We start from the raw sequence: 23,040 nt of genomic DNA, 5'->3' as shown, positions 1-23,040 counted from the left end.
TGTATTGTCTGTGATGCACAGTCCGAGAAGCAACCGGCAACTTAATGTCCTGAATCTTGTGTTGTCCCACAACTGCAGATTCATCAGAAAGCTCAGGTCTAGCAGACAGCTTCAGTTTTTGTCCATCAATTTCTACAGAAGCTACTCCAAAAGCCCATTTGTAACCTTTAGGGTCTTTGAAACGCCCTTCTCTCAGAAAATCAATTCCCAAAATACAAGGTGCATCAGGTCCGGTCACAACTGTATGCTTTTTCCATTGTTTACCAGTTAAGCTTATATTAACCTCCACTTTACTTAACTCTTGAGATCCACCAGTGACTCCCAGAATAGTTATGGACTCTGATCCCTGATAATTTGATGGCAATATGGTGCACTGAGCTCCTGTGTCAACCAAGGCCCTGTACTTCTGAAAGTGTGAAGTGCCAGGCCACTGGATGTACACATCCCAATAGATTCTGTTATCTGTATTACCCCTCTCCTCCCCCTGGCGGGAGGCAGGGCACCCCTAGTTATGGGGAACATGTCCACAGGTGCAACGAGCACACTGTGCAGTGTTAGAACTGGAGCCACTGTTGGAGCTACTAGAGTTGTCCTGGGGAACTGTAGAAGTAACAGCTACCCTTCTGGTATTGCTACCTCGGGTTCTGCCACTTTGCAGTTCTCTCAGTCTCCTGAAAAGATTAGAAGTTGGTTGACCATCCCACCTGTTCATGTTCTCACCAAACTGATCACGCAGGGTAATCCAAATAGTCCTACGTGACTGCCTTGGTGGTCTGTTTTGGTTTGATCTGTTTTGGAATGACCTCCTTGGAGGATGTCTATTCCTCACAGATGAAACCTGTACCCACCTGGAGGAAGAATTGGAATCATCTCTTTGTGCCAATTGGGAGATGGTGTTTTTAAATTCATCCTTCAGCTCTTTCATGCAATTCTCCAGTTTTCCAGACAGAGTTTCAATGGCTGAAACCAAAGAAACACGTGTCATGCTATCATCCAATTGTCTCAATTGATCAGTGAATTGGCCAACCGTAAGAGGAGCTCCACCATAATTTCTTGCTACAATTCTGCTTGCCAGAATGTTTGCATAATTAGAAGGAGCAAGCTTGATGAGCTTTTTAGCAAGACCATTTCCTACAGGAACATCATCAGGATTCAGAGATTCATGTTCACCATAGAGTACCTCTCTAACAGCAAATTCTCTCAGACGCTTGATTCCCTCATCTATGGTAGTCCAGGGCTTAGGATTCCATGGAAGATCATCTCGGGAAGGGTATCTCATGAGAACCGCCATTAGAAGGCGTATCCACAGATTAACCTTACCGAGAGCCTTGCCTAGATGTCTATCTATTCCATTATCCTTTGAGAGAGTTCCTAGCTGGGCTGCTGACTTGTCTCCAACCATTAGAGCTGGAGCACCTGTATCATAGCATCTACCAAGCCAAGCGAGAACTGGCTCCTTATCTGCTCTGAGATAGTCTTTTCTTACATTTCTAAGCTCCTCCCGTGGTGAAGAGCAGTCGGTTATGTCATCTTGTTCTTGCTCCTCTGCCTCCTGTTCCTCAACTTGTGGTCCCAACAACCTCTCAAAGATCCCTTTAAGCTGAGAAGCACCACCACTAGCTGCTGTCCTACCAAGAGATGCATCTCGATCCTCTGATGATCTCAATAACTCAGCTATATTTTTAAGACAGATTTTCTCTTCCTCCCCAGCAGAAGAACCCTGCTGTGCATCCCCGTCAGCTCCTGAATCAGCTTTAGTCTTACCCTTCCTTGTTGTTAAAACTGCTACTTGCTTTACTGGAGCTGTGTTTGGGTTTCCAGCTGCCTTATTATCAGAAGCTGATAAGCTTTGAGACAGATTAGCTGCTTTGGAGGACGCTTCCGCTCCTGCCATGGAAGAAGGAGGAAATGACTTTGCCTCGTTAATGGTGGCTGCCTGGGACACAGGAGCCGCCATGTTTGGGGCTACTGTAGCCCCTGGCTGCTTGCCAGAATCATCACCATTGCTATTCAGAGCTGCCTTGCCGATTGACTTTTTAGCTTTATCTTTAACTGACACAGATTCTCCATTATCATCCTCACTGGATGTTCCTGAAACAGAGCTAGGGTGGCGTTTTCGTCTCTTAACCCTCCGTTTTATAACAAAACATGCCTTGGACACTTTTTTCTCCCGGTACAGTGCTACCAACAAATACACATTACTTATCACCAGCAGCAGGACTACACACATCAAGAAAATCAGCTTTGGATCCCAGCCATCACTTAAAATTACCCTTTCACCGAGCGGAATCTTAAACTCTTTTATCTCAATAGGGAGTGTGCTAGATGTAACATTCCTGCACTTTTTAACATAAAAGAATTCCAGGTACTGATCATACAGAAGCCGAATCTTGTACTTAAACCACAAATATAATTTTTGCATTATATATTTACCTATCTTATTGATAATCATACCCAGGCAATACTTGTAGATCAATACACCAAAGACCGAGAAGAACAGACGCTCAAAAAGCCAAAACACCTTCATGTTTGCTCGTTCGACTTAAGCAAGCAATAAATCAAACTAATTTGTCAGCAAACCCCGAGTTGGGCAGCCAATAAATGTGGAAGGTTGAGAGAGGGCTTAGCTCTCCCTCCTCCACAGAGTAAGAAACCACAGCTAACTCAGTCGAAGAGCAAAAAGCTATATATTTACAAGCATATATGGAAAGCAGGTTATATATAACACAATATATACAGGTATATTACAATATATACACAGAAATACACAGCAAAGACAAATAACACAACAAAAATCCCTCCCTCAGGGAGGGATCCCCTCTTTGGAACCCCCTCTCTCCCCCCCTTACCTCCCTTTTTCCCCAAAAAGGGGTTAGAGAGAGAGAAAGGCAAGTTACTAAGGAAAAGAGTTGTTAGCAAGCTTCAAAAGCCCATGCAGGATTAGTGTTTGCTTATCTGAAGGCCAAGTCCAGCAGTTCGCAGAAGAAGCAGGCAGGGAGAACAGGCTGAAACACCAAACTCCCCCAACTCCCAAACCGAACTGAACTGAGGAAAAAAAAAATTTTCCAACCGCTTCACAATCTAAAGCTGAATTTTTGTTTATCAACCAATGAAATTCGTTTAGAATATCAGAATGTTTTGGTTCTAGTACCAAAAACATTAGCCAGTGTGTTCCAGCAGTGTTTGTTCTTAAAGGCACAGCCTCAAACGACCACATCTCTCTAACCACTTTTTGGGAAAAAAGGGAGGTAGTGGGGGAGAGAAGGGGTTACAGGGAGGAAAACCCTCCTCCTCTCGAGAAGGGAATTCTGTTTTTTCTTTGCTGTATATTTCTCTATATATATTTTGTAAATACTGTATAAATTGTGTTGTATACAACCTGCATTCTATATATGCTTGTAAATATAGCTTTGCTTCTCCAACTGAGTTTAGCTGTGGTTTCTTTCTTTGTGGGGGAGGGAGGTTGTACAGTATGTTCGTCATGTAGCTCCAAGTTTTAAAAGTGTAATTTTTGTCACCTGCTGTCCTCTTTGACATAATTTTCATGACATTCAGCAGCTAACCCTAACCCTTTCATTTTCCAGTCTAAAAATTGATGCAGGGCACTCTTAATATCTATGACTCTTCAGCTCCTCTCCCTCCCCCATCCTTACTTTTGCAATGTATTTTGCAACTGAAATCACACTCCTTCTCAGCTTATGTTTTGCTGTGTGAGCCAATCTCCTTTACTGCAAGAGAACTTTAAAGACGTTTTTATTTATAAAGAAACTTCATAACTATAGAATTCACAGAATGGTCTTCCTTTTGCTGGCAGGGTGGCATAAGCACATTAAAAAAAACCCTCAGCAGTGACGAAGCAAATGTACCTCATTTCTACCCTCCAGTCATTCTCTCCAGCTTTTCATCATAAGCACAGCCCAGGGAATCTGTGTACATATATGCCACTATTTGCCAGCACCCAAACAAGCTGTAAAATAAATCATGCAACCCAACTTCAGCCCTAGCTGGCAAAGCCAACATTGCTGCTATCCTAATGCCTGTAATTTGGCTGAGAAAAATACTTTGGAGGCAAAATTGTTTAATTGCTTCAAAGGCTGTTGTGGACTTCCAGCTGGCAAAGGCATAGGGGACACTCTCCACTAGGACAGGCAGATTGTGTCAGGATGAAGCCTGACCTAACTCTGGTCTTGTACCCAGGGCACGAAAAACTTGGCTGTAACCACAAACACTAGAGGGCTTTTGAACCTTTGCTCAGCCTAACCACTGAAAAATATCAGTCACATAACCAACATTTCAGAAAATAGGTTTTTCTTTCCATTTCTTGCAGCACCTATCACAGAAACTACTGCTAGCTGTAGTGGCTTTGTGGACTGTGGGTGTCATACCCATCACACGCATTGAATCTTCAGTCAGCAGGACACGGTGTAACTTTTCCCATTTTCCTCTGTTTTGGTTTATTTTAAATTTTATAGTTGTGGGTTTTTTTTTAGTATGAGCCATCATTTAGTAGCATAAATCTCAATATAAGTAAATAAATTCTAATTAATTGTGGCAATGCTGGTACTGTTACACTCATGCCTTCAGTGCCACCGTTTGCTCATGCTGAAAATATGCTGCCAGCAGTGAAGATGGCATGGGAAATATTGTCTCCAGGCGCTGTTCCCGAAATAACCATTTACTCTTTTGTACAGATCTTCCGTCTGTCCCTCGTTCCTCAGGAGGTACTCCACGGTTACTTTCGTAGTCCTACACCTTTCCTACCCTGAATGGGAGTAGTGCGACATCAAATCTGAGCCAACACTTGTGAGCAGCGTCAATCGGACATTAACATAACGGCAGATTGGGCGGCTCAGCTGGGAAGCCTGGGCACCCTGCTGCCCTCGGAGCACCGGCCACAGAACAGCGACCTCTGGCCTCGCCACCAGAGAGCACTGAGCATCTGAGGCGGGGCTGCCGTGCGTTGAGACTCGACCCGTAAGCCCGCGGACACGAAAGCACCGTGCCCAAGCGCCCCCGTCGGGGGAAGGCAGGCGCTACGGCGCAGCAGTAAGCAGGAGCCCCTGCAACCGAATGGGATGCAATGCGGGTCAGTGATTATCATCTGATCCAGAGAAAGGCACATCAGGCAGCTGCCGCAATAGTGGTGGGCAATTTGTACCAGGATTTTCTGCAACATGTCAGCAGAGCTTCACTTTCTCAAATGCACTTGGAGCTCCCTGTCACAAGCAGGCACGGGCCCAGCAGACAAAGCCACCCGTCCGAGCCCCTTCCTCTCCATCAGTTCACATCTCCCTCTCACTCTTCCACTTACACCTTGCCTCTCGAACACCCGTGGAGCACCCAGAGCCTCACCTTGGCAGGCAAGCGAGCGCTCTTCCCTACCCCGCTCAGGCCAAGGAGGAGCGGTGCAGACCGCCAGAAAGCAAAAGCGTACAGCTGCTCCCCCTGCGCGGCCCGTATCAACTCGGAACCCACGCCGAGGCCATTCGAAGGAGGCCGTTTCCCGCGACGCATCCCCGAACTCCTCCCCCGCCGCCCGCGAAGCAGCAGCGGACGAGACCACGCGAGTGCACGCGGGGGGGACACGGCCAAGGAGATGTCTCTCGCGCCGCCCAGGCGCAATCAAGGCCCAGCTTGGAGAAGCCCAGCCGGTTTCTCTGAGACACCGTGAGGGCGTGCGACTGTCGCCACCGCAGCCGAGCGGCTCCGCGCCTTCCCCCGGCCGGCTGCGACACTTGGTGCCGGCCGGTGGCGGCAGCGCTAGGGAGGCGAAAAGCAGGGGGCGGCGGGGGCGCAGGTGAGCCTGCGGCGCGGCGCCCTCCCCCCACGCGCCGTGTCTGTTTCCGGTGCGCTTGCGTCCTCGCTCCGCCGCGGCTGGGGGCAGGCGAGGCAGGCAGGCGCCGCGCAGGTAACGGGCTGGGAGCGCGGGCTGTGCCGCCGAGCAGCTGCCCTTCCCCCTTTCCCACACTGTTGCCGCACCGCCGAGCGCCCCTCCAGCGCCGGCCTTGCCAAGCGCCGTGGAAAGGTGCGGGCCTACCCTCCGGGTGGGCCCCACTATCGCCGAGCTGCGGCCCCTCCCCCTAACCCGGTGCTGTTCACTCGAACCGATCTGGCGGCAGCGCGGGGCGGGGCCTGAGAGGCGCTCACAGGCCCCGATTGGCGGCACCTCAGCTCTCCTGCCCCTCCCCGGTGCTGAGGCCGGGTGCTCCCCATTCCTTTTGGGAGTTGTGTGGGTGTCCTCGGTGGTTGAGGCTCTAGGGTGTTGGTGAGAGCCGGGCACTGTCGGGGCTGCTCGGCAAAACGGGGCTGCCCGCCGCTTGGCTGCGTTCTCGGCAGGCAGCTGCCGAGTATGTGCATGCATTTAGATATTATCTTGTATCCTTTCGTGTAAAGCCTCGGGTCTGCGTTGGTTGCACAACCCTCTTACGCTAGAGGAATGGATCGATCTTGCGCCGTTGGTTTAGTTCAGTGCCCGGAAGTCACTGTCGCTGGAATCTACGCTGGAGTATAACTCCGGCCTCCTTCATGCCAGGTTTCCCCTCCATCTGCGGCATGTGCCTTCGCACCGCAGACGTGCGAACTGCTGAGTTGACAGATAACACATGCTGTCAATTTGCTTTTTCAAAAATATTATTAAAAGCAAGCCAGCCTCCTAAATTTGTTTTTGATAATTCTTAGCTACTGTAAACAAAACCTGCTTTTCTTTCTCACATCTTGAAGAACAGGAGGCACATAAAAATAAAAGGGAACCCTTAACAGCCCTATGAGGAAAGCAGTGAAACAGATTGAGGGTTGTATTGTCAACTGACAATCAAGAAGCAACAGATAATGTAATTTTCTGTAAGCTTGAATGTGCAGCAAAAGTGTGCAGGATTCTTCAGAATTAAGTTACTGTTTCTGTGATTTATTGATTTGTATAAATTAATTTTGCACTCCATATATGCAGGATAGTGTGACTGTAAGGAACAGAAGTGATCACATAAGTTTAGGAGGAGGCTTTTAATATATTTTAAATATTTTTTTTTATATATACATGTGTTTGTTTAGAAGTGTAATTACTTGTGTCATCTTCGTGGTACGGCTGTGGTGTGTGCTGTTGGCACCCCAGAAATAATAAACTTGTAGAATTGTAGGGATGCTTAGAAAAAGTGTAATGACGTGACTTGAAGGGTATGTCAGCTTTTATTGGATATGAGTTCAGAGATAAGCTTTGATATATTTTATGTTGACTATACTAACTTCTCATGTTCTTTCAGGTACCTTGTCGATACCTTGCAAAGGCAATGGAGGCAATGATGCAAACTCTGTTGTAATTAAAACAGTAAAAAAAAAAAATTCTTGGGTGACCTATACTCTTTCAGTATCATTCAATGCCTAACATTTCAGAAGATGAAAAAGAGAATGGTTCTGGAAATAATGGAAACACTGAAAACAAACCTGGGAAAGAATCCCCAGATGCTTCTTTTCGTGATCCTGTGAAGCCATACTGCATGTCAGATGCCTCCACTGCATCCTTGGTGTCTAGGGGAGATGGACATTATCCATGGGGTTGTCCTGTGACTCATACACAAGAGAAGTTTTATACCATCTGCTCAGACTATGCTTTTTTAAACAGAGTAACATCTATTTGTAAAAGCCCAAGTGCTTCAGTTAGTGCCTGTCTGTCAGGCAATGCTGCCTTAAACATTGGAAATAACACATCTAGCTTACTTGGCATTCAAACTGGTGCTTCAGAGATCATCTACAGTGAAGATGCTAACTTGGAAAGCTTGCCTAGTGATCTTGGAAAGCTTCCACTAGCATGGGAAATTGACAAATCAGAGTTCAATGGCATGACCACAAGTCTGAAGAACAAAGCAGGTGAGGTGATAAAAGTGACAGGAAAGGTCTTCATGTTTACAACTCGTTTGTAAGGGGGCTTGTCAGAACATGTCTCTCTTGAGAAAGTGCTACAGAAGAGCCTGTATGTCATTTCAAACCACCAGCTCATCAGGGAAGGGGAGAGTGAAATAGGGAAAGTCAAGCATAGCTGCCTGGGCAAGTGGCTCTAAAAGAAGACTGGCTTCTGCTTAACTCTGTGTGGTTTCTTTGATTATTGCTTGGAGTGGCTTCTGGTTTAGGTTTGATAATTTTTCCTTAGGATTTGGATTTCTTTTCCATTGTTTTAGTAGGACCTAGTGTTTTGTGTGGTGCTTATGTTTGCCTGTTAAATACAGGTTTGTCACTTGCAGAAATATTTCAGGGTACTTCAGACATGTATTTTGAATTTAAAGACTGGTGCGGGGGAGTTATGACAAGAAGTTCATTACAGTTACCTAGGAAAGCAGTTGGTATCTGTAACAGACCTGTGTTTATTTGGGTTTACTGAACAAATACAGTGTTAGGGAGCCCATTTCTTTAAAACTGGCTTCTTTGCTGCCTTCTGTCTTTTTCTGAGTAATCACACATTGCAACTGTGAACCAAGCACTTGCATGTACACTTGCTGTTTTCGGTCCTGTAGTACCTCTGCTTACCTGGAGTGGACTGTAGATAGTTTTTTTTTAATGACTTGGTTAGCTAGTTAAATTGCAGTTTTCTCTAACAGTATGAAACAAATTTACTAAAACTTCAAAACGTGTTTGATAAGTTGCCATTGCCTTTTTGTGTGTACATGTAGTGTACTTAAAAATAAGAAAAAAATTACAATTTGTTAATTGATAATTTGCACTAAAATTTTTGCTAGTGTGGCTTATTTAATTTGGATGTGATGGCTTCAAAATGGGACAGAAATACTCCTTCACTAGCATCTGGCCCAGATGTTCATTTTCTGCAGCCTCAGTGGCTTACAAAAAGGAAAATACCTTGGGTGCATACTATTCATAATGGATTTGTATATAGAATCATATAATTGTTTTGGTTGGAAAAGACCTCTTACATCGTTGAGTCCAACCAATGACCTAACACCACCATGGCCATTAAACCATGTCCACATTTTTTGAACACTAGAGATTTTGAATTCTAGAGATGGTTAGTGCACCACCAAACTGGGCAACCTATTCTGATGCTTGATCACACTTTCAGTAAAGAAATTTCCCCCCAAAAGTATAGCTGGTTACAGAGCTTGGCTGTGAAAAACTAGAAGTGTTTAATTATATTTTTCTGTGCATTTAATGGTAGGAGATGGGAAGTTCGTGTTGGTCTGAGAGTCTATTTCTGGGAGGGCTGATTTAATGCATTAGAATAATCAGATCAACAGTTCCCTTTAAGTAGTCAGGCAGGTCATTGTTAATTCCATTAAGAAAAACATGAGGTAGTTTATGGAGCTAAAGGCAGCTGTACAAACCTGTTGGCAATCTTGATTAAGTATTTGAGCTTTTTTTCTTTCAATCAGTATTTAGTTCCACTTTGCACTTCCTAACACAACCAGGGTCTCTATTTGAGGTGTATGGTATTATTAAAAAAAAATATTAAGAAGATACAAAAGGTAAGCTAGGCATTAATTTGTTTCTGAAATTTGTATCACAGGCAACATGAAGAAACAAGTCCCAAAGAAAAAATCTGTAGACAAAAAAACCAAGCAATACAGAGAGTGTTCTCAGCATTCTGCTCTTGAAGATGTGAAGGAGAGGAAAGTGTTGGACCTCCGGAGATGGTATTATTTATGAATTGTGTTTAAGATTATCCCCATACAGTTTGTTAGTAAACACTGTTGCTGGCTATGTGAGATTTCTTAATAATGTCTTCATACTTCTAAAAGTATAAATAAGGATGTGTTAAGCATAAATACAGTACATTGCATACTTTCCACAAGAAAAGGAGAGCTTCCTTCCCATTTGTTGACATTTTAAACAATTTGGCTTTCTAAACACTTTAAGATAAGAAAAAAAAAAGGGGGTGGGGGGTGGGGGGGGGTGGAAATTAATTGCTAATCAAACCCAAGTTCATTAGCATGCATAGGCAAAGAATAACCTTAAATGTAGTACTGATGTGTCTTATTCCTGTTTTTCCTTTCCAGTGGAAAATACTTGATCAGAATCTGTCAGTTCTATACAGCCTATATTATATGAATGAGTTTACCAAATGCATTTAGTTTAATGAATTCTCACTTGTTAATGTTTCAGGGGAAAAACTCCACAGGACAGAATTTATATTACCCACCCCCTCTCCCCACTCAAGGAAAAGATAGGCAGACGAAGTAAGGGGTAAACAAAAGGACTTGTACAGAATTGGAAGTTAAAGTAATTTTAACAGATAATAAAAGGTAATAAGGGGAAAAGGGTAATCGAGGGGAGGAATATATACAGATATATACAAAACCCAGTCTCGGATGGTAATGGATTCCCCCACAACACGTGGATGTAGGTATGACCACATGGCAGCAGCTCCTAACCAGCAGACAGCTCTCTACTAGGCAGGAACGCAAAAACCTTCCTGTCCCCTTAAATGGAGGATAGGCAGGAAAGGGTAGGGAATAACACGACCAGGTGACCGCACCTGGGATCCTGGGGTCAGCCATAGGGTCTGCCTGCCCGCCTGTTAACCCTTAAACCACAACATTAATCCATCTGATTCTTACTGTATGTCTATGACATTCCCTGTATTTAACCTAGGGAATCTGACACCCAGAATGACACTCGTTAGTAAATTGGTAGAGATGCAGTTCACTTCAAATTCATATGTTAGAACAAACTGGATCAAACTGTACATTTTACTAGTACAGAGCCATATTTTCCTGCAGGAATATTTATATAGTCTTCCCATGGGACTGTTAGAAATGTAAATGATTTGTATAAAATATGGTGGTAGTATCTGGCAAACCTAAAGACATTGGCTAACGTATTTGCTCCATTTTTGTCTTTAAAGTAGAATGAGCTCTTTTTTTTAATACAGGCAACCTAACTTTTTATGTAACATGGCATTTCAATGGCATGACATACACAAAAGTAGTTGAGGTTGCTTCAGTAGCTAACTCAGGAATGCTTACTAATGTGTTTGGGTTTTCATTTGTTGTAGGTATTGTGTTAGCCGACCTCAATACAAAACTTCCTGTGGAATTTCATCCTTAGTGTCTTGCTGGAATTTCTTATATAGTACACTAGGAGCTGGAAGGTAAGTCACACGTAGACTACTTTGCCTCCAGAAAGTCTGAAATATGTTAATTACTTTATTAAGCAATCCTTTGGGGTTTTTTGTGGGTTTTTTTTGTTGTTTGTTTGTTTAGTTTACCACCTATTACTCAAGAAGAAGCTCTGCATATATTGGGCTTTCAGCCCCCATTTGAGGAGATTAGGTTTGGTCCCTTCACTGGAAATACAACTTTAATGAGGTATGTTTGATTCTTTTGATGCAGCTAAATTGTTAATGTATGCAAAAATAACATGGGTATTCTGACAGTGTCCAAAGGAACCTTTCAGAGTTTTTTGCACTAGCTGTTTTGTATAGTGCAGTGTTGCTACACAGATCAGTGAACATGAAGTTCTATTTAATTTTTGGTTCTGTTTATTTAATGTTTGTATGATACTCTAATGAATCTAGTTCCCTGCTTAGGAATTTTCACCTTTACCCTCATTTTCTTGTTTTTGTTAATGGTGCTGGAACAGCCTGTAAAAACAGTTGATATACTAGGAGCTTTCTGTAAAAAAAATAAGAATTGATAATGAGATAGTGAGTGCTACACCTTTGTTGCAATGGATCTGTTCAGGAGAAGGGGGCAAAAAACAAAAACCAAACATGGGGTTGTAGTCACAGAGCACTTAAGCCCTTTTTGAAGGCAATATAAAAAGTTTGGCATGGACTCTGAGTGCTGGATTTGAAAATGGAAACAGTCTATTCTTTAGTGGTAGCATATTGTCTAGATCATTTGGAACCATCATGGAGACTTCCTTCTCTGCCTTGGAAGACTGATCCAGATTTTGTATCTTCTTTAGGATTATGTCAGGGTATTAAGCTAATAATATGTGCTGTCTATACAGATGAAAGTCAAACTTACAGTTCTTCTTCCTTTTACCCTGTAAATGCCATATATTATACAGAAAAGCTGTCCTTATTAGTTTGTTTCATTTGGTTGGGGTGTTTTTTGTTTGGGTTTTTTGTTTTCTGCCTAGGCAAATAATTTTTAAGTACTCAGCATACTGGGAAACAGGAGGGCTGAGAGCCAATTCCATCACCCAGTGCAGCTTTATGACTGAGGTTTTATCTTGGGAGATGTGAATTTGAGTCTTCTAACATAGAAAAGTGAATATTTGAGAGAAAATGAGACTTCAGAATCTGTGTGTTTTTCTAAAGGCTGAGACACTGAAAGTTAAAGGTGACTGGACAGACCACAACAGGATCAGCATTTCAATCCCAGCCCTTCGGTTATTTTGGATCTGTGCTGGGTCTGAAAAAGCAAACTAAAGGAAAAGGCTTTGAGTGTTTTGTTTACAGCTCCAGTTTATATTGCGGTTTGTTTGTATTAGGTCATCTACGCTCCGTATTCTATTGTGCCTGATACTTTGGAGCATGGTGAGACTTTTTTTCCTATTCTGTTGAGCAGAGAAGAAGTGGGAGGAAACAAAAATGAACTTAATAACTCTTGAGTTACTACAACCTTTAAGCTTATTCTTTCAGATGGTTTAGGCAAATAAACGATCACTTCCATATCAAGGGATGCTCATATGTTCTGTATAAACCTCATGGGAAGAACAAGACAGCTGGAGAAACTGGTACGTAGCTAATCCTAAAACATTCATCTCATAATATATAAACTGAAAAATGCTGCAACGTGTAGCATTTGGCAGGACAAGCCCTGTAAGTAGCACTTCCAGTTTATGATAAACTATCAGATAGCTCCAGGTTGCTTGATTTTTCTGGGCTTACTTTCTCTCTTATTTTGCTAAAACTTTCATTTGCACTTCTATTTTGCTAAAATATATTCTGCTATCACAAAAGTAGAATTTTAAGGTATTCAGGAGGGCACTACACTTCTAGTTCTGTGTTGGGTGTCCAGGAAGCTGTATTTTTGCTGTCATACTGTGGAGAAGGAACAGATTTTTATTTTGGCATTTAGAAATCTGTGTCACATAAAAATTTAGAATGTACAATACAGAAGTATTAATATGCTTTAAAAATCATAAAATCATAGAATCAATAAGGTTGGAAAAGACCTCAAAGATCATCAAGTCCAACCTGTCACCCAACACCTCATGACCATGGCATCAAGTGCCACATCCAGTCCCCTCTTGAGCACCTCCAGGGATGGTGACTCTGCCACCTCCCTGGGCAGCACATTCCAATGGCTAGCAATGCAGTTTTAAAGCTAGTGAATTCATCCATTGTGCCAGACTTTTGTGAAGATTTGTCTCGAAAACTTTGGTAATTATTCTTAATTAGTTTATGAAGCTGCATTTTCGTATCTGCTTTTAAGTTGCTACCTAAGGAAAAAACACACTTTCATGCAGTTTATTTGCCTTTGGTATAGTGTGGATAATTATTGTCTAACTGGAAGCTGATAGATTTTGGGGGAGATTATAAGTGGAAATAATGTTTTTGTTCTTGGCATCCCATAAGAATTCTGTCATGCTTCAGTGCCTTTTCTGGTCTTCTCATGAAACTGAGCACTGCAGTCACAGTACGAAATATTGTATGCTCAACTGCAAAATGTGTTCCTAACACTAGGAAGTTCTAAGAAGCTCATGATACCAAAACTTCTTTAAGCTTTCAGACGTTGTGGTAGTATCCTTGACATACACTGCATCTGACTTTGGACTTGAGGCTGCATTATGTTGCAGTATGTGTTTGATTCTTTTTGAAGAACAAATTTTGATGTATACTAATTTTGATGAATACTAATACTTTACATTGCGTTTTCCTAGTACAGACTCTGTGGCAGATTTTTTCTTTTTTTTTACCTGGAAGGAAATTAAATAAGAAGATTGAAATCAAAACTATTTTGTGCAAGCCTGTCAGGTGATGCCTTCTAATTTAGAGAGCAGTGTAAATATTTTATGTTGTCAAATAGCCTTTTTTTTTGCTGAGTATGTTAGACAGGATTCAAAGCACTTGGAGCTGTAACCTGATCTTTCTTTGCAGCTGCAGGAGCCCTTGCAAAGCTGACACGTGGACTGAAAGACGAATCAGTGGCCTACATCTACCATTGCCAAAACCATTATTTTTGCCCAATTGGATTTGAAGCGACCCCAGTAAAAGCTAGTAAAGCCTATAGGTAAGATACTGTGTCTATGCTCATTTTAGTGGAGGAAACACACAGTACAATTTACTGCAAGTTGATACAATTTTTCTCCGTAAATAACATTTTAGTATATGTTGTAAAACATGTCTGTCTGAACTGGCAAAACACTACTCTGATTTGGAAGGACTGACAACTAAGCAGACTAGATTAAGAAAACTTGAACAGAAAACCATGAATGATTCTAAGGGATTAAGTTTAAAGACATTTTAGCCGGATAGAAAGAGGGTTGTTATTTACTTAAAGGACAGATAAAGGTAACTGGTTTTCAGTAGCCTGAAAAGTAAAACCACATGGACTGAAAAAAAGCCAGGTATTTTTCAAGGGGAGAAAAAAAAAAAAAAGCCAGCTAATTACAGGGAGTCTGTTCCCAGAAAACTTGGGGGGAAACAAAAGAAGTTTGTGGGTGTTCTGGGATTTTTTCTTAAATACTAGAAGCAAAAATAGAAGCAAAAAGCCTACAATGATACTAATCCTTACCAAAGTGAATGTGGTAAAATCTGCACTTATAGAAACCAGTGTTTGCTTACGGTTAGAATAGTGGATGTGCAGATATTGCAAGATGGTGGTCATGTACTTTTATTTTTTGCATTGTTGACAAATAATGATAATAAACAGCAACTACTGGAGTGTAAGGCTTAGAAAAGTAATCAGAATAATTTGTTAGCAAGAACTGGCAGAAGGAGAGATGCTAGAAGAGATCTCTGCACTATGACAGTATGCTTGGCTTTTAGAAACAACACCTGGAATACTGAAGCATTCCTCAAAGAACAGGGAAAACTTAATACACTAGTTGTTTTTGAATAAAAATACAGTTACCTGAATAATTTCAGATTTGTCAGGGTGACATTACTCAGGGTAAAATAATGGAATAGTTGATACAGGTTTCAAGTCAATACAGAATGTGAAAGATAATAGCGTTGATATTAATCCTGGGTTTAGGGAAAGTTGCCTTAAAAAAAAACAGATTTGAAGTTTGAAAAAATTCATGCTGCTCTTTTGATACACTGAGAGTGGGTTGTTCTACCTCTTTCAGAGAGTCATATGAAATTAAACTGTTTTTCCTCTCTCAAAGTACTTGCAAATACAATGTTTTCTGGAGGTTTCTATTGGACTTTCTTAAGTTTCAACTGTTGGTCAGTATTTATTAGTATTACCATTGAGTGTAGGAAGACAATCCATGACAAGATTAACAGATAGCAATAGTGGGGAATGCTAAACAATGGCAAGAGTAGGTCACTGGTGTAAGGTGAGCCTCAGTCTTGCACATTGCTTAGGGAGTAGTGTATCTTTGTGTTGAAGATGTATGGTCACATCAAGAAATGGAGAATGCTTGCTCTACTTTTTGAAGTTCAAAATGGTAATTATTTTGAGGTAATAAGACCTAATCATCTGAATCTACTTTGTCCCAAATGTGAGTCTCACCATACAGTTAAGTTTAGCATATGTACACAAGAACACAGAATTTTTTTATTAAGACTGCATCTACTGACATGCCATGTGAGTGAGAAGAGTGTGAAAAATACGGCCTAAACAAAAGTCCAATACATCAGTCTGCTTAAGTTTACCAGAGAGTTATGCTTGCTTACTTGGTCAGTTACTAAGAACCTGCACAGGAAGTGCATATTTAAAAAAACCCCTAATTGTTTAGATAAAAAATGCAGTTTGAGAAATAATGTAGTACAGTGTGTGGAAGCTTAACATGCCTTATATCTGGTTTGAATTTATATTGTTTAGTAACAAACAAACCCAACAATTTCAATACTTTACTCATGGGTGAAATGGGTTCTCGGTCACTAGTGATGGTATTTTTAAGTCAATACTAGATTTGTTTACTTTTTTTCCCCCCCCTAACAACAGATCTCTTCTAACAATGTAACATGAAAGAATGAGTTCAAGGAGCATTTATAGCCTTATTTTAGGCTGGGGGTCAGACCATAAGAGCATCCTGTTTGTATACTCTGATTAATTTTTCTGGATAAAAGAATGTTTAGGTTCCAAAAGCACTGTCAATAGATTCTGCAGCAGTTTTTGTTTACCTGATTTTGCATTCTGGTTAAAAAGGAAAGCTTTTCTTTAAAAATCAAGGTAAAAAACACTAAGTTCCAAAAGAAATGAGAAGACAGACTGCTAGGCTGAGCTTAGAAGATAGTTCTTAGGTCACCCACAGACTTCCTGTATGATCTTAGGTTGCTGGATTTGGACTCGGGAGACCTGGGTTCAGTTCCCAGTTCAACCACAGACTTCCAGTGTGATTTTAGGTAAGTCAATTAATCTATCCTGTGTCTTGGTTTCCCATCTGTATGATGATGGCATACACTTACCTTAATGGAATTTTTTATAAGGAAACAAATTATTGCAAGCATTAAGGCCATATACTGTCTAACACTCCAGACAGAAAAATCTCAGGTTTTGTCACAGTTGAAACTCAAGTAGCTTTTCATGAGAAAATGATATACAGGAAGTCAGAAAACACTTCTCTGTACCTCATCAGTCTGCCCTGATGTCTGTCACAAATTTTCCCTGACAAAGGTACTGTAGGCTTTGAGTTTTTTGGAAGTTGCTCACAATCTTAATTCAGTATCATCTGAGAGTTTAGTTTTTTAATATGTTTTATTGGATGCTTAGGAGGCAGCAGTTGAAGTTACCTCACAGCTGTTAGTAGCAATGGTCAGCTGGGTTACAGTTTAAAAACAATGAAAGGGGCTTTTTTGTGACTCTTCTTGACATCACAGATAGGGAAGAAGATGTTAGTTCACCTTTGTGTGGCTTTCCACTACTCTTACTATATATATAGATATGTATACTAGACTCTAGCCTTTTATCCAAGTAACACTAATTTTTATGAAGGTCTGTCTTTTTTCCAAATAGCAAGCAGTAACTTCTATTTTGCTTCCAGGCCTTGTGAAACACAAAGCTTCCCTATATGCAATTACAGACACAGCACAGGAGCTGGGTTTTAGTTTGGCTGAAGAAAAAATATTAAATATTAAAAAATCCTAAGAAGAACAATAGAATGTTCATATCTCTTTTTAGTATGCACAATAAATCTTACTAGGATTGTATCTTCTATTGAACAGAGGGCATGTCTTGCAGCAGGAAGTCGAGTATTGGATCTTAATTGGAGAGCCAAGTAGAAAACACCCAACAATACACTGTAAAAGGTATGTTACTTGGTAGGAATATAAAATGTATGTTTCCTTTCAAAACAACTTACATTTCTCTACCAAGGGTTACCAAGTGACTTTTTAGTTCTATTGAATGAACATACTATAGTTCTAACAGAAACAGGCACTTCAGTGAAAAGCTCCATACTTGGACCTCAGGGCTGGCTCTGCAGTTTTATGTCATGTACATGCGTGGTCTGCTGAGAGCCAAAGACTCTTTCTCTTGCTTGAGTGTGAGACAGCTCATGTTAGTCAGGAAGAACGGACAGCTCTCTGAGGTTGTGTCTGCAATTGTGCTTTACAGGATGTATGAATCTTGGAGGAATTTGGCTGTGTCTGCAGTGTGCACAGGGTGTTACACTGCTACCAAGATCTCTAAGCTTAGATGCAAGTACAGCTGTACTTTGTTACATTATTAGATTAGCTGTGCATTAAAGCAATAAATTTATTTACCTGGAGTACTATGTTCAGCTCTGGGACTCCCAAGAAGGATGTCAGCCTGTCGGAACAGGTCCAGAGGAGGGCCACAAAGATGATCAGAAGATTGGAGCACCTCCTTTTTGAGGACAGGCTAAAAGAGTTGCTCAGCCTGGAGAAAGGAAAGCTTTAAGGAGACCTTGTATTTGCTTTCCAGTACTTAAAGGCGGGGAGCCTACAGGAAAGATGAGAGGGACTCTTTATCAAGGAGTGTAGTGATAAGATGAAGTCTGGCGTTCTCAAACTGAAAGAGGGTAGATTTAGATTAGACACGATGAAGAAATTCTTTAGTGTGAGAGTGGTGAGACACTGGAACAAGTTGCCCAGAGAAGCATCAAAGGCTAGGTTGGATGGAGCTTTGAGCAACCTCATCTAGTACAACCTCCATAGCAGGAGAGTTGGAACTAGGTCCTTTCCAATCCAAAGCATTCTATGATTTGTGATGATGTCTGGCTCATACAAAGTTGCTGTCTAACCTAGTTGTACAGAGTAGGAGAGTTAGAAGGTGCTATGTCAAAATTTCATTAATTAGTTAAATTTGTCATGGTTCATAGAAGAGCTTTCTCAGCTTTACTTAACATACTGGTTTATAATGCAATAGAATAGTTCTTCTCAAGAAACCAATTCCATGCCCAAAAATTTTTCACCAAGTAGTTTCTTTGCCATCCCCAAATTAATTATGGAGGGATTTTATGTGATACATTAGGGAAAAAAGCTGTGGGGGAAAAAACCCACAATAATCACACAACTTCTTTGCTTCCTCTTCTTTATTTTCTAATTATTTTCAGAAATTATTTGAAAGTGCTTATCTGACAGCTTCTTAGTGAGACAGATCTAAACCAGTACCTAAAACCCAGATGACTTTTCTTGATATCTGTTGCCAGTGATGTGACTATACCAAAGAGATTTAAGTGCAACAAAATAAAAATCACATTATGCATGTGATTGCTGTGCTAAGAAATGGCATATTATTCATCCCACTGACAGAATTTTGTCCTGTGGAATATGAACTACATACAGCACAGTAAAAGGTTTCCAAATATAGAATATAAACCTTTGTAATGGTGTTTTGTATTGTAGAGACGTTCTTACCCCTGCTACAGTTAGCAAAATGTTCTGTGGTTAATGTACAAGGACAAAAGTTGGAGTAGAAATAGATTTTCTGAACTTGAAAGGTGGTGTTAGAGAGAACCAGGTAATGAGATATTGACAGAAAGGAAAAAGGCAATGTGTAGGGTTAAAGAGGTCTGGAATATGAGGATGTTTGTTTCAGCTGGGCTAGAAGGGAACTCTGAAACTGAAGAGTTGAGTGAGTGGGGAATTGATAGTTTATTGCAGACAGGAACGAAATAAAATGGAGTGAGTTATGGTGAGAGCTGTCTGGTCAAAACAGATTTAGTGAGAAAAAAACCCCAAATCTTTGAACAAAATAATATAAAAGGGTAAGAGAGGATTAAATAAAATGAAAGTTAACGTTTCTCCTTGCTTAAATTGCACTTTGCTATTTCTTTTCACAAATGGATGAATTGGTAAGCGTGAGCAATGCAACTTATGACTTAGAGTGCTCTTACTCAGGAGAGGCTGAGGGAGCTGGGATTGTTTAGCCTGGAGAAGAGGAGGCTCAGGGGTGACATTGCTCTCTATAACTACCTGAAAGGTGGTTGTAGCCAGGAGGGGGTTGGTCTCTTCCCTCTAGCAACCAGCACCAGAACAAGGGGACACAGTCTCAAGCTGCACCAGGGGAAGTTTAGGCTCAAGGTGAGGAGAAAGTTTTTCACCGAGAGAATCATTCATCATTGGAATTGGCTTCCCAGTGTGGTGGAGTCACCATCCCTGGAGATGTTCAAGAGGGAATTGGACGTGGCACTTGGTGCCATGGTCCAGTCATGAGGTCTGTGGTGACAGGTTGGACTCGATGATCTTTGAGGTCTTTTCCAACCTTAGTGATACTGTGATACTTATGTTGGAAGGTGTTTCCCAAGAGCAGAAATAATCACTGTAAATTTTTTTATTAAAAGTGATGCTTTTATACCTAGCTTGATGTCTCTAATATTGAGGTTTTTATATCTTTAAACATTTATTTATCTTTAAATTACTGGTAAGACTATTTAAAGCTGCAGATCTCTATTTGCATGTGTGTGTACATGAAGCTTAATAGTGCTGAGGTTTCATAAATGTTAGCTGAATAGTAATAATCTTATTCTGTAGGTGGGCAGATATTGTCACTGACCTCAACACCCAAAATCCAGAATACCTAGATATTCGACACCTAGAGAGAGGATTGCAGCATCGAAAAACAAAAAAGGTAAGGTAAACTTAATACGATGGAAGGAAATTAATGGTAGGATTTTTTTGCTGATCTATTCATGCTTCAGCACTTCAGCAGTGTCACATTTGTTACCAAGTGTTGCTGGAGATAAAAGTCAAATGTGGATACTTCCATGCCAGAGCCATCTATATTTACTTTTAGGACGAGACACAACACAACAGTAGCTTGGCATGTACGAGAATGAGCCAGGATATCTGCTTATACAGTATTTGATCACAGCATTTAACCTGGTTGGCTTAAAATGTAGCAGCAGCAGGTGTAAAAATACTCTACAGACAAATTACAGACAGATCCTTTTGATACATAACCTTCTAGCTACATTTGGGAGAGTAGGATCACTGAGTAGGATCAAACATAGAAGAATGCATGTATCTCTGCTGTGTGGACTTAACTGTCCATACATATAACCTTCTTTCCTATAGGTAGGGCTCTGTCTCCTGGATGGAAGATGTATTTTTAATTTTCAGTCTTCTGAAAGTCTATTATAAAGAATAGGCTGAAGAAATTATTTCAAATATGGAGACCCTGTGGAAGACACTCAGCAAGACGAGAAGAGACCAAAACTGATAATTTGTATGAAAGTGGCTGTGGAGTGAAAAAGACTATCAGAAAATAAGCTATACTAGCCCATGTAAGATTAAAAAAACCCAAACAACCAAACAATGAGAAAGGCAGCAGAAATTGAATCTGCAAAACAATCAAAACCGATTGAGCTCAGCTGGTGTTTTGGTTTTCTGTTTTGGGGTGGGTTTTGTTTATTTGTGGCCTTCTATTTGAGGGTTTTGGGTGGTTGTTTCTGGTTTTGTTTTAAAGAATTCTATTACCTGCCAAAATGTTAATTTCAAGTATCTGTGTGTTACAAATGTGCTTGTGTGTATTTGACAGAGAACCTTTTCCCTTTGATTAGGTTGGAGGAAATCTCCATTGCATCATTGCCTTTCAGAGACTTAACTGGCAAAGATTTGGTCCTTGGAATTTTCCATTTGGAACTGTTAGACAGGATAAACAATCCCAAACACAAAGACAGGGAATTTCCAAATCTGAGAGCGAAGACAATATCTCTAAGAAACAACATGGACGACTGGGTCGATCTTTCAGTGCTGGCTTTCATCAAGAGTCTACATGGAAGAAATCTAATCTTCGTGAGAGGAGGAACAGTGGGTATCAGAGTTACAATGATTATGATGGAAATGATTAAAATTAACTTTAGATAATACAGTTGATATATTAAAGTTAGTTTTAATCAAGACATTAGGGATCTACTAGTCCTAGAATACATATGAATAGAAATTATGGTATAAGATACAGCTTAATAATTATTAAATAAATCTGATTATATGGTTGCAGTGGACAAGATGTGATGTATAAACTGACAGATAAGCACAGATTATTGTACTTTTGCAATCAAAAGTAAATATGACTGTAAAATCAATAATTTCTTTTGAAACAATTGTACTATGTCCTGATCTGGAAAACAAAAAAAAAAAAAAAGCAGATTGAAATTAGTCAATGTAATAAGACTTCATTGAAAATATTCAGTGTTCAAAAGCATGAAAATTTATGCCAGGACTTTATCAAAAAGGGTTATTCTGAAAATCATGTAAGGATAAAAGTAAACATTTCCTTCCTTTTAAACACTCCATTTTATTAAGGTTGCCCATATCCAGTGAAAAGGAAAAAAACCCAATCACATAGGTTAGAAAACGGTGTCACATGTACAAGTGAATGTACATTCTCCATTTAGTTCCCAGTAGACTTCTGTCAGTCAGATAATCATATTTTTGTGAGGCAGGTGTCAGTTTATTTTCCATTAGCTGGACGCCTGTTTTAGACTGAGAGGGAATTGTCTTTGGCAGGGAAAGTTCAAGGACAGACCTTCCTTGCTGCTTTTGCTTTGTGGGTACAGCAGCTGAATTCTTATCCTGGCACGTCTTGAGAGCAGGGATTGGTTTAACACAAGCCTGTGAAATTAAGTATCAAAAAGCTGCAGTTACTATTAGCCAAATGATCTAGCTGAACACCACATTCTGTTGGCAGTTCTTTTCCTTGTTCTGTCTTAAAACCTCTGTGACTTTTCTGCTGCTGTTTCCATTTTGTATGGAGGGCATGCACGTGCTGAAAACTGCTGGCAGCCCCAATGATACTATATACCTCTCAGCCAGCAAACAATTCAAGCTTTTTCAGGTGTCCATGTACAGTCTTTTTTTTTTTCTTTCTAATTTGAAATTTTTCCAGTTGTTTGCCCAAACACATCTCAACAATTGTAACTTTCTGCATACAAATGTTGATACCTGCTCAAGGATTCATTTTGTGACATAAACAGATTTATCATGGAATGCAGGGGTTTTGTAGGTTGCTGCTTTTATTAACCAAAAATGGGAGACTTTTAGACTTTTGTTCATTCAATAAAAATTGTTTTCTATTTTGTTGTTTGATTTTCATTTGTTTTGGAAATGGTGACCCGATGTTTAATGAAGGTTTTCAGAAAAGTAAGTATATGAAAGATCAGAATTGCAACCCCTGCTTTGCAGAGCAATCATGAAGGGTAGGGTCTCTTTGCTCATAAGCCTGTGCAGCCATTTTGACTATAACTGAAGAAAACCTGTAGTCTGGCTGAGGACTCAAATTTCTTTAGAATATTTGAACTGTTTTCTTTGTGGTACTTCATGCTTAAAAGTTACATAAGAGTCTAGCCATTTTCTACTTTATATTCTCACTCCAGTAAGGATAGTTGCACTGGGGAACAGTGCTATTCTGAAGCAGGTGTGTTGTGTCAGACTTCTACTTTTACAGTTATTTTGCTTTTCCATTGGAGCATATAATTTCATCAATAAGTATGTAATACTTACACATGAAATAC

The 23,040-nt window shown here is 40.6% G+C and overlaps 1 protein-coding gene across 3 annotated transcripts; it reads left to right on the top strand.

Annotated features, from left to right (window-relative positions):
* The first annotated feature begins 5,799 nt into the window (after nt 1-5,799).
* BIVM (basic, immunoglobulin-like variable motif containing) lies at nt 5,800-21,662 on the top strand. Of its 3 annotated transcripts, none has more exons than XM_054162898.1 (11): nt 5,800-5,908; nt 7,257-7,860; nt 9,506-9,632; nt 10,994-11,089; nt 11,202-11,306; nt 12,590-12,684; nt 14,051-14,183; nt 16,397-16,468; nt 17,288-17,371; nt 20,060-20,156; nt 21,088-21,662. In XM_054162898.1, the coding sequence occupies exons 2-11, from the start codon at nt 7,371-7,373 to the stop codon at nt 21,376-21,378; spliced, it is 1,590 nt and encodes a 529-aa protein (XP_054018873.1). In that variant the 5' UTR covers nt 5,800-5,908; nt 7,257-7,370; the 3' UTR covers nt 21,379-21,662. The 3 variants fall into 3 exon arrangements, with proteins under 3 accessions (XP_054018873.1, XP_054018875.1, XP_054018874.1); XM_054162899.1 differs by lacking the exon at nt 5,800-5,908 and adding an exon at nt 6,260-6,347; XM_054162900.1 differs by lacking the exon at nt 16,397-16,468.
* The last annotated feature ends 1,378 nt before the right edge of the window (nt 21,663-23,040 follow it).

This window comes from Dryobates pubescens, chromosome 7 (genome assembly GCF_014839835.1).
Source record: "Dryobates pubescens isolate bDryPub1 chromosome 7, bDryPub1.pri, whole genome shotgun sequence".
Classification (NCBI taxonomy): Eukaryota; Metazoa; Chordata; class Aves; order Piciformes; family Picidae; genus Dryobates; species Dryobates pubescens.
This window is presented reverse-complemented; position numbering and strand designations above follow the sequence as displayed.

Coding starts and splice junctions, on each gene's coding strand:
- BIVM (XM_054162898.1), top strand. CDS start 7,371: ATGCCTAACATTTCAGAAGATGAAAAAGAGAATGGTTCTGGAAATAAT. Junction 9,633..10,993: donor GTGTTGGACCTCCGGAGATG/GTATTATTTATG, acceptor CATTTGTTGTAG/GTATTGTGTTAGCCGACCTC. Junction 12,685..14,050: donor CAAGACAGCTGGAGAAACTG/GTACGTAGCTAA, acceptor CTTTCTTTGCAG/CTGCAGGAGCCCTTGCAAAG.